General features: G+C 52.8%; 1 protein-coding gene across 32 annotated transcripts in view; it reads right to left on the reverse strand.

Annotated features, from left to right (window-relative positions):
- TENM4 (teneurin transmembrane protein 4) overlaps nucleotides 1-15459 on the reverse strand; it is a 2118216-nt gene that overhangs the window by 395239 nt on the left and 1707518 nt on the right. For all 32 annotated transcript variants that reach the window (XM_051821885.2, XM_051821866.2, XM_051821785.2 and 29 more), the window contains one exon: nucleotides 376-663. In XM_051821885.2, coding sequence (XP_051677845.2) covers nucleotides 376-598 — 223 coding nt within the window. In that variant the 5' untranslated portion in view covers nucleotides 599-663. The remainder of the gene's footprint in view (nucleotides 1-375; nucleotides 664-15459) is intronic.

A 15459-nucleotide genomic window follows, 5' to 3' on the forward strand; every position in this document is an offset into this window, starting at 1 on the left:
AAGTTGAGAGTTTGTTGACTGAATAAATAACAACTCAGAAGGACTGGCACTTACTGGGTGCCGCAAGTCTCTGCAGGTGGGTGGGTGGGGGATCACTCTTGCCTGTCCAGCAGATGAGGGGGGAGGCTATGAGACCCTAATTAACTCAACTCAGGGCAGCTGACACCAGAGGCCAGCGCCCTATCCCACCTGGCTAGGTGGAGGGGGAAGGGAAATAAAGCATGAAGAGTGAGTGACAGGCCAGGCTCCTTAACCAGATCCAGGCGCCCAAATAGCGGAGACTTGGTGTACAGCTGGCTACCCCCACCCTCGCTTCGGTTCCGGCCCAGCAGGGCTCTCGCCCAGGTGGACACCTGCGCCTGGGCCCGCCCTCACCTGCGCGGCAGAATTCCTCGGCCTCCTGTGGCACCATATCCTTGACGCGGCTGCCGTAGGCCAAGCGGGCGTCCTGGTCGTAGGCCTTGAGGGTCTCGCTGGAGCTGTAGGACTTCTGCGGCGTTTTGCCCTCCTCGCTGTCGGCCGACGAACCGGTGTAGCGGCGCTCGGCGTCCCGGCGCCGGGTCAGCGAGCGGTAGGGCTTCCTCTCCTTCACGTCCATGGCCTCCGGCCCGCGCTCCTCCACATCCACCGGCAGGGGCCTCGCCGCACTCAAGGCCTCGCGGCCTGGAACCGAGGGGAAACCAAAGACAGGGCGTGAGCTCGGGCCTCGTGATGACGTGGCAGAGACCTGCTCCCTCACCGCCACGCAGCCAGCGCGAGGGCCCCTGCACGCAATCCCATCTCTGTGGCTTCCTCTGTCCACCGCGAAGATGCCTCGGCCTCTGCTTCAGTGAGCTTACCAAGGAAGTGACGCCAAGGCCGGAGCGCGCTGGGGTGGGTAGTGCCACCCCCGGACCAGAAGTGCACCTGTTTTATTCCCGCCATGGGCCGGCTGAGACCGGGCCGACCTAGCATTCCCAAGGGCTCCTAGCCAAATGAACGACTCCATGCGGCACCGGAATACACATTTTGCACATATTATCTCATCAAATGGTTTCCATCCTCAGATGCTACTCTCGCCAACTTTTGCGTGTGTGGAAATGAGCCAGGGAACAACCAACCAACCCTCAGGTATCACACACGGATGCTTATATAATGATTCACCTCCTGTCTCCTGCCCCTAGCGTGTGAGCTCCCAGAGAGCAAGTGCCCTTTATCTGCTTTCTCCCCTAATCTCTGGCACCTGAACAAGCTCTGCTGCAAGGTAGGTACCTCGGAAACAGCTGTCTAACCAGCTACCAACCCCATGTGACAGGTGAGAAAACTGAGGTTTGGAGCCTCCTTCAAGGTCCCTGCAATGCCGGTGACAGAGCCAGGTGGGAACCCAGACCTGCCTGGCTCTGAAGCCTGCTCTAGTCTGCTTCCCTGGGGACCCCTGCGCTTCCCCCTCTTGCTGCTGGGTCCTTCCAGCCAATCACCTAGAGACTCAGGGGCCTCAGCAGTGCCTCCCTCAGCACCTGGGGAGCACAGGGCCTGCCGCACACAGCTGCGTGTTGCTGGGGTGTCTGAGCCAGGGGACCTCCTAGTCGCCCTCTCGTCTTTCCTCCTCCTCGTTCTGTGGCCCCTACTTTGCACCCTGGGGATCTGTAAGCTGTGCTATCACCCGCTTTCTCCTTCCAATGTCTTCCTTTAGCTCCGGTCAGGAGATGGGCAGAATGCAATCCACAAACTGCACCTGAGGTGCCACCTGCTCAGTCCTGTCTTTTCCTTGCTCCATTTTGCAGAGCAACATGGGTGCACACAACATTCCCTGTTTCAGTGTCCTGTTAGAGAAAGAGCAGAGCGACTGGCAGGTCCTGGTGTCAGGGGTCTGTCCTGGGGGCACCTGCCCGTGCTGCAGTGGGGAAGCAGGGGTGTCTTGTGAATGGTTAAGATAAGCTGGAAAGTCAGATGTCAAGTGTGCGATTTAAAAATGTCCATAATTATCATTTTATTTCAAAATAGTATACAGACCAAATAAAACACTGGGGCAGGGGGAATTTGGTCTGAGGGTTACTGGTTTGTGGGTTCTGCCTTCAGTCATGGACAGAAAAGGCAGTCCTTTGGCCTGATCATACTCTCTTCCATCCTAAGGCCTCCAAGCCTCTCTCCAGAGCGAGTCTTAGTTTGGCTCCTGTGCAAAAGCCTCCGTCTATTTTGTGAATGAAATATCTAGACCCAAATGGATGTCCTAGCCTGGAGTCAGCATCACTTTGCTCTATGGGATTTGTTAAGGGTCCTGAAATCCCCCCAATGCAATTCTCTGTATTTTTTAGAGCGCAAACATTTGTGATTTTCTTGGGGCCTCTTAGTAACTATGAAGCATCTAAGACAACTGTTTTCATCTCCATTTTATAGATGGAGACACCTGACCCAGGGTCATATCGCCTCCTGCCTAAGGTCACATGTGATTGGCAGTGAGGCTGGCATCCCCAGATAGACCAGAATGCTTTGCGGTTGTACCTAGAGCCAATCCAGATGGATAAGTGACCCTTTCTGGTTCCCAGTTTTCAAACTATTCCAGGAGTGGTATGCTGGAGCAATGGGCGTGAGCTGGGATACACAGAAATCAGATTACATGACAGGGGCCCAAAGCCAGGACTCTGTGCTCCACTGCGGGGCCATCTAGATACTCTGCCTCCCTACACTGGCTGCCAAGATGACAGTCCCCGAGTGAGTGACAGGAAAGGCTGGAGACGATACTTTCTACTCCAAGGTCTTTAACATTTTCTTGACTATAACCCACAGTAAGAAAAACATCACACGTTGTGAACCCATACACGAGTGGATGGAAAGGTGTAAACTAGCAACAAAATATGGACGAAAGCTTACTACATGATGAGCAATGCACTGTGCCTCCTGTTTCATTCTCCCTCGTTTATTTTTGAGAGGCTGATTGTAACACTTTGAATTGCTATCGTGACCGATACTGGCTTTCCAGCCAGAGCACTATTGTGTTCTCATCTGAATGAGGATTTACCGCGGCTGCTGCTTCTGTGTCCCCGAGCATTTTCCTCCCACCCCCTGAGTGACAGTAATGATGGTGATAATAATGAGGACTCACATGTTAGCCATCACTAATACCAGACACTCACTCATAAGAGTATTAATAATGGCATCAACAATACCAGCTAATAGACTATGATTAGCAGCCAATTCTTACTTTTACTATTATGATATGGGATAACATTGTTAATCCTCATGCCAGTTCTTTGAATATACATATTAAAATTATCTGCAAATTATAGATCAGAAGCTCTGAGGTTAAGCATCTTGCCCAAGGTTATACAGCTCTTGACTGGTGGAGCCAGAACTGTGACTCAGGATGTTGAACTTGGCACATGGACATAACCACTAGATGTTCTTGCCTTTGTGGGCTGTGCTGGATGAATGGGCTGAGCTCAGGTCATGCCACTATCCCACTTGGGCCCTGCAAGCTGCCCTGCTGAGCCTGCAGATGGTTGCCAGTTTCTCGATCAGAACAAAGGCACTCCCGGCTCTGGCCCATCCGCCTGAGCCACTGCACTTTCCTAGGCAGGAATCCTATAGCCTCTCTGCCTTGGCTCACGTCTGCCTCTCCCTTCCTTTCGGTTCCTAGGGGCTGGCCTCGCATCCGCAGTGCTCAATGTCTGTTGAGTAAGTGAACCATTGGGCACCGACTTCATTCCTTCCCATGAACCTTAAGTATCAACACATCGGTATTTCATATAGGCAACGTTGTATGAGGGCCACCTTAGAGGGCCATGTTGCACAGGCATATTCTTTTTAAGTGTCACAGGAACCCTGGGCCTGAAGGATGCATCTCTCATTGACCAGCTGTGTGACCCTGAGCCAGAATTAAACCTCTCTGTGCATTGGTTTCCTCATACAGGAAGCTAAGGCTGACATGAGTTAACACATGCTCCTGGTCCCTGTGGTCCCTGGTGCATAGTGAGTGCTCCAGGTATGTTAGCCACTATCATCATCATCATAAAGATCAAGATCAAGATCAAGGCTCCAGCTAGGGGTCAGGGATAAATGGAGAAGGAACATCCCCTCGGAAGCAAATGTCCACAAGACTGAGGCGCGTTAGGCTCTTAAATAGGTGGATGACTTTTTCCTCTCGTCGGCGTGTACCTAGTGACTAGAGACATTGACAGATATGCGCCTTATTTGCATTTTCTTTTAAAAAAATTTTGGAGATGTTTTGGGCTTACTATAGTAATTCAGTAAATATTTGGAATTCAGTAAGTGTTTGGAATGGATGGGAGGTTGGTCATGGTTCACCCCCAAACTGGCATTTAACGGAGAGAGAAAGGAGAGGCTGGGGAGAAGGAGTGGCAGTGGGAGGACATTCCCCATGGAACCAGGCTCTCCGGCACGTCAACCTTGGCTACCTAAGCAGGGTGATGGGAGGAGAGTCGCTCCCTCTCACCACTGCAGAACAACCTGCCACCCAACCTGCTTCCCCCAGACACTCTGACTATTTAATACTGTGGAGTCTCCTCGTGCTTGGTCTCTGGGTTTCCCTAAGGGAGGTAATGGAAGGAGCTGGCGACAGGAGGGCAGGCGAGAGGTCCCAGTACATCTTCCCTGCTCTGAAGTCCATGCCATCTCCCAACAGATGGCCCCACATCCTACTGGGCTCTGCTAATGCTGCACGTCTTTCTCTGCCGTTCCTGCCCGGGGCCCAGGTGTGCCAGTTTCCTTCTGCGGTTAGACCCTGAGTGTCTCACCATCTTGGTGGTGGTGGTGGGGGCAACCACCTGGAGTGAATTCTGTTACCTGTCAGCATTATCACCGCAATCCTCATCAAACTCCTAACACTGATGCCCTGACTTGCTCAGGGTTTTCCGTGGCACAGGTGATGGATGGTCTTTGACTGGACACCTCACGCAGTTCTCATCATGCCGACCTCTGTGAATTGGTCCCATTTACTAATGAAGACGCTGGGACTTACAGAAGTTAGATAACCGGCTTAAAATAACTCAGCAAGAGAATCAAGAGCTGGCCGACCAACTCCAGGCCCTCCTTCCTGTGACCCCCTTCCATGGCAGTGACAGATGAGCTCTGGGTTAGGAGTCAGTCACACTCTGGCCACCAGCTCACCGCGTGACCCTGGCAAGCCCCTTACCTCAAGAGGCTGGGTTTGTTGGATGCTTTGTAAACTGTAACATGCTAATAGTTATGAGGGATTGGGAAATTATGAACTGATGAATGTCATTATTGCTTTGCATTTTTTCTTTAAAATTTATTTATTTTTGAGAGAGAGAGAGAGAGAGTGAGAGAGAGAGAGAGAGAGAGAGAGTTCTCCCAGCTACTAGTTCACTCCACAAATGCACCCAACAGGCTGTGTCAGGCTGAAGGGCTGCAGCCAGGAGCCTAGAATTCAATTCAGGTTGGGAGTACTTGAGCCATCACCTGCTGCCTCCCTGGAATCAGAGCAGAATGGACTGGAACCTATGTGACACAGGTGCCCCAGGTGGCGTGGCAACTGTTACGCCAAATGCCTGCCCACTTTGTGGTTATTTCTAACCCACAAGTTAATAACTACTTTAATCATAGACTTAAGTAGGCGAGTTACGGTTGGGGATGCTCCAGTAGCAAAGCTAGCAGCTCAGTCATTGCAGGCCTTGGGTTAAATGTGGAGGCTCCAGAGGAGGTCTATAACCAAGACACAGACCATGAGGCTGCCACGTGGCAATGCTGACGCTGACCACACCTGTGAGTCGTGCGAGGCCCTGCCAAGGACTGGGCCCACCGGCCTGACCCTGGGCTGCTGCTGTCTGAAGCTCTTCCCCAACTGAAACCCGAGCACCACAGAGGTGACTTCTACCAGTGGTCATGGCCCACGCCCATCCATGCTGGGCACTGTGGGCTCCAGGGCTCAGCCCTGCAATGATAGCTCACTGTCCCTCAGGGAGGTAGCCACAGGGAGAGCAGAAGTGACAGATGCTTCCATTAAGTACCAAACGTTATTGTTTCTGCTTGTGGGACAGGGGTACCAGTTCGGGTGTATGTGAGGGAAGGAGGGCAGGCCTGGGGCAAGAGCAGGGAGACACACAACTCATCACTTTGCATGTCCCCTGGGAGGACTGAGTCATTCCCCTGATCAGAGACCAGGCTCCACGGCTCAGAATAGTGACCAAGTACACACAGCCAGAAAAGGACAAGGCTGGGACTTGAACCCAGGACCTTCTGATTCTGCAATGTGGTTGTTTCTGTTTATGGATGCTGAAACTGGGCTTGGATCTGTCCGAAGGCTTGAACAGGTGTGTGAATGTGGGGCTGTTTGGGGGACCACTGGTGGTGACGGTGATCAGCATGTCATTTCACACAAAAGAGAGTCATCACAGCCATGCACTGCTATTTGAACACACCCTCGTGTTTCCAGTCCCTGCAAGGACCTCACAAACGAGGTGGTCATCTCAGGTTTTACATGCTTTCTGGTTTACCCAGAAGATAATGAACGCAGACATTAAGCGACTGGCTCTAGATCACTTGGCTTCCAAGGGTCAGAGTGTAGATTTAAACCAGAGGGATGTTTCCACCTCAAGGGAAGTATTGAACTCCTAGTACCACAGGCTAATTCCTTTGGTAAATACCTGCTAAGGGCCTTTTCTGGCCTAAGGGCTGCAGAAAACCATCAGAGGCAGCACAGGAGGCTCCTTCTTCCCTCCTTCCCCTCTCCCTGCCTGTCTCCTGCCTTCCCTCGGCCCTAGCACTGAGCTCCTGCCGTGCCTTGCTTCATTTGAGGCATCAGAGCATGAGACAAAGGCCTCGTGGCCTCCTGTGAGCTTCTACACAGCGCGAAGGTGAGACAGGAAGAGTTTCAGGGAAGGACTTGGTCCCAAATCCAGCCCATGGTGGCCCAAAGGTGCACAGACACAGTGACATTTAAATCAAGGCCAGAGAGTGCTGAGTGAAAAAGCAAGCCAAGCCAGATGATGCTGAGGAAGGAGAGGAATGAGGTCCAGATCCGTGGCTTCCAAATTTCTCTGCCTTGCAGCATAGATGGGAGGGGTCTTCACAGGTTCATAGAATATGCAAATTAGGGAAAAAATCAAGCATGGATTTCAATATTTTTTGCACCAAAAGAAACTTTTCTCTTTTTTTAAAGATGTATTTCTTTATTTAAAAGGCAGAGTTGCAGAGAAGCAGAGGCAGAGAGAGAGAGAGAGAGAGAGAGAGAGAGAGAATCTTCCATCTACTGGTTCACTCCCCAAATGGCCATAATGGCCGAGTGAAAGCCAGGAGCTTCTTCTGGGTCTCCCATGTGAGGCAGGAGCCCAAGCACTTGGGCCATCTTCCCCCTGCTTTCCCAGGTGCATTTGCAGGGAGCTGAATTGGAAGTGGAGCAGTGGGGACTGGAACCGGTACCTATATGGGATGCCAGTACTGCAGGTGATGGCTTTACTTGCTATGCCACTGCACCGGCCCCAAGAAACTTGTCTTTAAATTCCATATTCTGTGAACTTTTTAAAGTTCCCTTTTTATACACATCACAATTCAGGGTACACACTCAACTGTAAATTTAGCTGTTTTACACAAATTGATGGAACTCTGTAGATTCTTACTGCAGGTGTGGAATCTGCTATTTTCTCTTCTTCTTAAATCCACTTCTTAATGAGTTGTCAGCCTCCAGTTTGTAAAAAACCTGTTGTAGGTCACAGCCTGTATGAATGAACCTGGAACTGACTGCAGCCCAGTGCTCTCTGGAGTTCGAACCTCAGGGAGGAAAGAAGTTGGAGACAAAGACCGAGGAGTGGGGCTGCTGTGGGGCCGCAGGTCAGAACGCCAGTTCCAGTCCTCACTGCTCTGCTTCCGATCCAGCTCCATGCTAATGCATGTGGGAAGGCAGCAGAGGTGCCTGGGTCTCTGCCACTCCTGTGGGAGACCCAGATAGAATTCCTGGCTCCTGCCTTTGGCCTGGCCCAGCCCTGGGTGTTGTGGCCCTTTGGGGATAGAATCAGCAGATGGAAGATCTCTCTCTCCCTTTCAAATGAACAAATAAATCTTAAAAAACAACAGATTGTGAGTGAGATGAGGAGTGAACAGCCTGATAGAAGAGACAAAGCAGTCTCTATAACTAATGACAAAGATGAGTAGGAAAACGCAAAATGCGGGAGGCAGAGAGAGCTGCTGGAGGGAGCCTGTCTTTTAGGGGCCGCCTACTCCTTGGGCAGGGTGTGGGTGCTGTGGTGAGGCTGGAAGAAGGGCAAGGCTGTGGGGCTCAGGGAAAAGGGGAGAAACAGGAAACAAAGCTTTTGGTGTCTGGATAAAAACTCCGGGAGCATATCTGGGTCCTTGGTGTAGGCTCCCGCACTAGCTCCAAAGGACAGGGGCCTGCAGCATTGTCTGGGAGACGCCCACAGCCTGTGCAGCGTGGCCGAGAAACCTCAGCCATGGCCAGAGCCCGCAGGGAAACGGGGGCTGCTATCACTAGCCGCTCACCTCACAACCCAGAAACAGGAAACTGACTGAATTCCAACCGGACTGAAGTTTTACAGGTTTTCCTTAACATGAGCGCCAGGTGATATTTTCAGTTCCTTATGTATTAAAAGGACCCACAAATATCTCAGCACAAAGTCCTGGGTAGTCTCAGGGTGCATATAAAATCACCTCTAATTTTCTCTTCCTTAGTCATCTGCATTTGGTCCTGGGATACTTTTGTGTTCAGCCAGGCTGAGGAGTGCTGGCACCTGTTCTGGTGCCAGGTACTGTGTTGGGCTGTGTGCCAACCACAGAAAGATGCATGGTTATCCCCACTCCACAGGCTTGGAAACTGAGCCTTAGGGCAGCAAAGTGATGCTCCAGATGGCGTAATAGGCCTGGACTGGAATCTGGCAGATCTGCCTTCCAGGTCTGTCCTCTCCGCTGTGCATGCTTCTCCTGTCACTCCGGGGAATGCCCTTGACATTTCAAACAGCAAGACAGTGTCACTAACAGTGGCTGAGGTCAAGGTCTTCCTATGCAATGGATCCTCACCACATCCCCAGCCATGCCCATTTCACAGATGACGAAATCAGCATGTGGAGAGTTCAGTGCCTTGCCCAGGCAGCCAAGCAGGAAAGTGGCAGAGCCAGGGCTCCAACCTGCAGCCATGCCACTCCAAGGCTCAAACTTTCAGTCGTAACCTACACTGCTTCCCCTATGGGCCATGCCTTCTTTTAACTGACCTCCGTGGTCTATTTCTTCTTTCACTTCATTTGTTAATGCATTCGTTCCTCTGATGAACTGAGGCAGCACCTGTCAGGACCTTGGCCGGGGCTCCCGAGGCGGCTTCTGGCACATGCTCTGCACGTAAGTGCTCTTTTGGGCTGGGGGAAGGCTTTCCTGGGAACGTGGTGCAGTGTGGCCGCGTGCCCAATCTGTCTGTGGGGACATCCCCAACAGGCAGCTGGCAGGCAGGTGACAGATGGCTCCGCTGCCTACAGGACCCTTCTTGCCCCTCTGTCACCAGGCTTGTTGTGGACCAGGTGTCAAAGGGCGGACGGTGGCTGCATGGGCACTGCTCCTCCGATCTAGAGCCCTTGAGCTGGGAGAGCTGCCTCCCAGAGCAGGCTGACCCTCCAAGAGCTGGAATCTGCAAGACCCGGGGCTCACAAGGCCCCCAGGCAGCAGGAGGTTTTAAGCTGTGTTCTGCAAATTCCTAGATCTGCATCCTTTCTTCTCCCAAAGAAATCTCATAAGTGCCCTTACGGATGGCAGCGTCTTGGAGCCAGAAGATGTGTTAGGATCAAGGGTCAGCTGATTCACGCCTCATAGGATGCTCAAACCTCCTCTATACCGTCCCCACCCCGTGGTCATACTACCTCCAGAACTGGGGCTTCACTAATTCCAAGCACCGTTCTGCCTGCCAGACCCTGTGCTTCTTGGGGTGAGTGGGGCTGAAATCTGCCTCCTGCAACTCATCTCAACTGCTTGGGCTCTCAGGAAACAGATCTGACACCTTTGCCCTGGCAATAGCCCTTCCTGACTGCACACAGGGCCAGCCAGGGTGCCCTGGAGTCTTCTCATCCCAGCCAACACCTCTCCTGTGATTTTCAAACCCCTACTTTCCTGGAGATCTTTTCCCAGGTTCATCCATTTGCCTCCCTCCTCCCCACGTAACAAGGCGTTACAAGATCCCAGGCAAAGTCTACAGAGATGGAGTTGGCTCATGCTCAATCTTGGTGCTCAAGGAGCCGATGGGCCAGTCAGCAGGACAAGAGGAGGAGGTGGCAAAGTGCGACTGGTAGAGGCCCACTGGGGTGCACTGCTCCGGTGGGCAGGGCTGCAGAGGCTGCCTGAAGGAGATGGCATTTGAGCCACGCTGGGAAGATGAGCGGGAGCTGGGGCAGGGAGGGGGGCACTCTGAGCTCCTGCTGCCTCTCCCGTGGTGTGGCCGGGATCTGCAGGGAACCTCTCGGGCAGTGTGCTGTCCTCCCTATGCCCCTCTCTCTTGTACCTGAAACCATCTTCCCTGGGGCAGCTGCACCCCATGTGGCTATCTGAGAAGTCAGGCCCCAGGGCCTATGATCTGGTCTCTGGGGACCCAATGATTCCCCTGAACGGCACCCTGGGGCACTGCCTGAGTCTTTGGTGGCTCAGCCTCCTTTCTTTTCTCTGGGACATCCCTTCCAGGATCCAGCTGCAAACCCAGTTTATTCGAGGGTGAACTCTGTGACAAGTGTGCTTCTTCCTGACTTCCTGTGGACTTACTCTGCACCATGAGTTGATTAGAGGCGGGGGGGGGAGCAGACTGATGCATTCCAAGTCTTGGCCTGTCTCTGCTCAGGGCTCCCCAACAGGCCCCTGCTGGCATGCAGGTGGCGCTGAGAGGAACCAGCACCGCTGAGAAGCAGCACCAGCTAAGCCTTCTGGAAATGGTGGGGCTCTGTTTTAATGTGAAGGAGTTCACGGCCTGAAGTTCTTGGGTGGAAAGGAAAGGGCTGGTTCCCTTCTTCCTGTGTCCTGAGCCAGCCCCTAGGTTGAGTCCCGGCTGGGCAGCTCTGGGGTTGTGGGCAGGGAAAGAGTTGGAGACACGCTTGCTTGTGCTCTTCTGGCCCCGGCTAGAGATGAGACACCCGGCCGCAGGAACACCAGGGAGGCCCCTCCTGGGGCTTGGCAGAGGGGCCCCTCTGGAACCTGGAGGCAGGTGCCATGCACAGAGTCACTGATCCTGTGGGCTTCCCTGTACCCCAGGAAGCAGGAAAGCCCTGCAGTGACAAGCATTGGCTCTGGAGTATGCTGGCTTGGGTTCAAATCCCAGCTCTACACTGAATCAGCCATGAGCCCAGAGCCTCAGTTTCTGCAACTGTAATACTCAGATAGTCACTGAATTTCTTAGGGAGAGCTGCTGGAGGCTTCCATAGTATAATACATGCAAAGGACTTAGCGCAGAGACCACCAGCCACTGGCACTCAGGGGAAGTCCCCTCTGTGCAGGGCAGCCAGCACAGAACGGCTGAAACAGAGGCACAGTTCAGAAGGAGGCCCTTGGCTTCTCATCCTGGTAGTGACCCTCGGGTGTCACGTGGTCATAGATAAGCGCATCTCCCCTCGAGCCTGAGTTTCCTCAGCCGTGCAGTGGGAATGAGGATCCTGTTCCTCCTAGGGCTGTGAGACAGCACGTGGAGACACTCAGTGTGCAGAATAGCTTCCTGTCTTCTAGGGCTCCAGGAGTGCCCTGGGCCTGGAGGCTGCTTGAATACCAGTGGTGACGGGTAGCTCACTGGCACTCAAGGCTCCTCCTGTCGGTGGCACGCTGCTGGCAGGGCCCAGCCCTTGCCCTCAGCATCCTTTTTTTTAAGGGCAAATCCATGCCTTCACCCCACCTGAGCACCGCAGCTCTGTGAGGGAAGCCACTGACTGCACCTTCCCAGAGCTGCTCAGGACTTGGTGTTTGGAGAGGAGGAAAACAGAGAGTCGGGCGGCTGTGACGTGCTGTCAGCCACACCCCAGCAACAGAAGAGCTTTCAGCTCTTCCATCCATGGCCTCAGTTTTCTCTTGTGCGACACGGGGTGACGGGGTGTCATACATGTCACCCATGCTGGAGGACTGCTCTGGAGTTCCAGAACACACACACACATACACACACACGTGCACACACGCATGCACATCACAGAATCCCTTGGAGAGATGCAAAAGGGGGGGTCTCACAACACACACGGCTGCTTAGTGAAGGTGGCTCGGATAGGGCTGTCACGTGCAAAGCAAGGCCGGGAGCAGTGACTGGCAGACCTGCACTTGCACTTGCAGGTACCCACGCCTCAAAGAGGTGGAGAAACACTCGTAATGATGGGAAAACCCTAACCGCCTGAAGCTGCCTCCACTTCCAATAATTAAAGGCAGGCTTAATAGATATTAGGGCCCTCTTCCCAGCAGCTGGGTGGCCAGGCGAGTTTTATTTCAATAATTAGCTGCTGTAAGTCACACAGAACTGGAGACGGCTAGAGACAGGGCCCGTCTCTCACGGAGCTAATTGTGCCCAGAGTTCTGCACGCCTAATGAAGCCTTCCACCGCTCCATCCCTTTCATCCCCGGCCTCAAAGGCCTTCACCATCGGTAATTAAGTCTCATAAGTGCCGTGAAGAAAGGATTCTCCAAGGCAGTCGGGAAGGAGAAGAGGCTGTTGGAACGGAGGTGGGCAGTCTGTTGTGCAGAGGGCTCCCAAGCCAGGGGGCAGGGAGCCAGGGACACACTCCAGCCAGAGCCAGGGGGTGGAGGTGCAAGCGTCTGGCCTCAGTGCCTTCTACCTGGACCAAGGGAACTGCAGACTCTGTGGTCTCCGCTGGCCGTGTCCTATTGAATCTGGTTAAACCCCGAGCCTGCAGGCTTTCTGGAGGATGGAGACTGCAGTTCAGGCTGGGGTAAATCAACAACCACTCTGTGATTCTTAGAGTTCTGGGAACTTCGAGCAGAGCATCGCCCAAGCCCCATCTGCTTGGATTCCTTCTCTGAGTCCTTATGGACGCCTGCCAGTCCTGGCTGGGCCTCCCGTGACAGGGAGCTTACCCTCAACACATTCCATCCTCTAAGCTCGGCCTTAGCTCATCCCAGTTGTGACCTGGAATTTGCTTCCTTCCACAACCTTCCCGGTGGCTTCTAGCTTGATGCCTCAGAAAGTCACGAACAAGCAGGCTCCCTGCTCCCCACACCCAGGCTGTGCAGCGCAGCAGAGCACCGTGGCTGAAAATGCAGGCTGGATATCAACTGCACAGTCCAAAAAGGAAAGAGCGAGAAAGCAGACCTCACCAAAATCCAAAACCCACGCTCGGCAAAAAGGATGAAAAGACAAACTGGGTGGGAAAACACTTTTGGCAAACCCCCTAGCTGCAAAAGCTGGCATCTAGAGTCCACAAGGAACTCCCCAAACTCGACAGTCAAATAAACAATCCAATTAGAAAATGGCCAAAAGATATGAATAGAGATTTTCACCCAAGAAGATACACAGATGGCAAATGAGCCCATGAAAAGATGTTCAGCATCATTAGTCATCAGGGAAATGCAAATTAAAACCACAATGAGCTATCACCGCATACCTATCAAAAGGGTTAAAATTAAAAAAAAAAAAAGCAACAACTCCAACTGCTGGCAAGGATGCAGAGAAATTGGATCACCCGTACATTGCTGGAAGGAACAGGAAGTGGCCCAGCTCCACTGGAAAGCAGCGTGGTAATTTCTTAGACAAGGAAACACACAGTTGCTCTCCCGGGCACTGATCCCTCAGAAAGGAAAATGTATGTTCCCACAGAGCCTGTACAACAGAGTTCGGAGAAGCCTTATTTGGGGCTGGCACTGTGGCACAGCAGGTTAAAGCCCCAGCCTGCAGCGCTCACATCCCATATGGGCGCTGGTTCAAGTCCCAGCTGTTCCACTTCTAATCCCGTTCCCTGTTGATGAGCGTGGACTCACAGCTTGCCGGCAATCACACCTCCCTGGATCCCACCCCTTGTGTGGACACTGGCATGGGGGCTGATCATGTGATTTGCACAGCCCAATGGGTCAAGGGGACATTAGCAACCTTGGATCAGAGGCATGAAAATTCCTTGAGCACTTGGGCTTGCTCCTTCCCCTGCTGCTATTGGAAAGCAGTCATCATGGAAAAAGGCCCAGGTTAGCCCAGGTTAGGCCCAGGTTAGCCCACTTGTTGCAAGAGACACAGGACCGAGCCAGACATCCCCCAATAGATTACCGCCACATGAGACCAGAGGATACTGGCTTAACCACCTAGCTCCAGCCTGCCCAAAGGCCTGACCCTCAGAAACGTTCACTTTAAGCCACTCTATTATGGGGTGGTGTACTACATAGCAAAGGCTAACTGGTAGAGGTATTTTAATTTCCATATTATAGAGGCAGAAATGAAGTGCAGATCATTAAAGTACTTTAAAAAGTAAGAGGAAATATTATGAGGATAATAAGGATAATGCTAGTGTTTCAACAGTACTTCAGAGCCTGGGACCTTCTTCCACATTTCCATGTGATTTAATCTACCACCCTGTACCTCTCTTTTTGGAAGCCTATCAAAGTTATGCTTATAGGTAAGTAGTTGCTTAATTATATGCTGCAGCTCTATGGACTATGCCCATCTTGTTCAGCATGGAATCCTTCCAGCCTGGTAGATAATGAACATTTAATAAATAAGGATTAAAAAACTGGATAAGTGAACAAATGCCTCTTAGTAGTGGAGTTAAGATGCCTTATTAGATAAAAAACTGAAGTTCAGAGAGGTAACTGGCCTTGTTTCAAAGTCACACAGCGAGCACGAGGCAGGAACCGGAGCTCAAATGAAACCCAGTTCTTTTAATGCAAAGTGCAAAGGGCTGCCCTTCAATTTTCCATGCATCCCGAGGGTGAGCCAGACAAGGAAATGAATAACTACCCCACAGTTAGGCAGGAACGTTGCTGGATGAATTCCACATGTTTAAGGAATGCCAGTCCCCATACTAAGAGGATTCTGATCAGATCAAGCTCTCAGTTGGAGCAGCAACACGCTGTGGTGTGAACCCCACTGCCTGGGATCAGAGCTGCCTGTTAGCACGAGGCCTGTACCACCCAGCCCCAGGTTCCTGCAGGGTGCCCGAATTGAGCCAAGCCAGCAACACAGGCATTCTGGCAAGGTCTGCCCTGGGCCCGGGGCCAGGCTGCGTGTTCCTCAGTGAGGGGACAGCAGGTGGGCGCTCCCAGCTCTGCATTCTCTTTCAGACGTCCCCCTCCCCTGCTGCTCACCGCACAGAGGTGACATTCCCAGAATGCCCCTGACCACTCTGCCCAGGGAGCCCCCTGCCTCCAACTGTGAAGGCTCTACCTTCCCAAAGGCTCCAGGGACAGAAGACGGCTACCGGGCCCTCCTCCACCTCCCAGCTGCCCCAGCGCCACAGCAAGCCCTGTGGCCTCCCTCGGTGGCCCTGGCTGCCTCTTGACCATCCAGGAGGGCCTCAGGCCATCCTCTCCGTGGGGAAGCGCTGGCCCTTGGCC

This window comes from Oryctolagus cuniculus, chromosome 1, assembly GCF_964237555.1.
Source record: "Oryctolagus cuniculus chromosome 1, mOryCun1.1, whole genome shotgun sequence".
NCBI classification, from domain to species: domain Eukaryota; kingdom Metazoa; phylum Chordata; class Mammalia; order Lagomorpha; family Leporidae; genus Oryctolagus; species Oryctolagus cuniculus.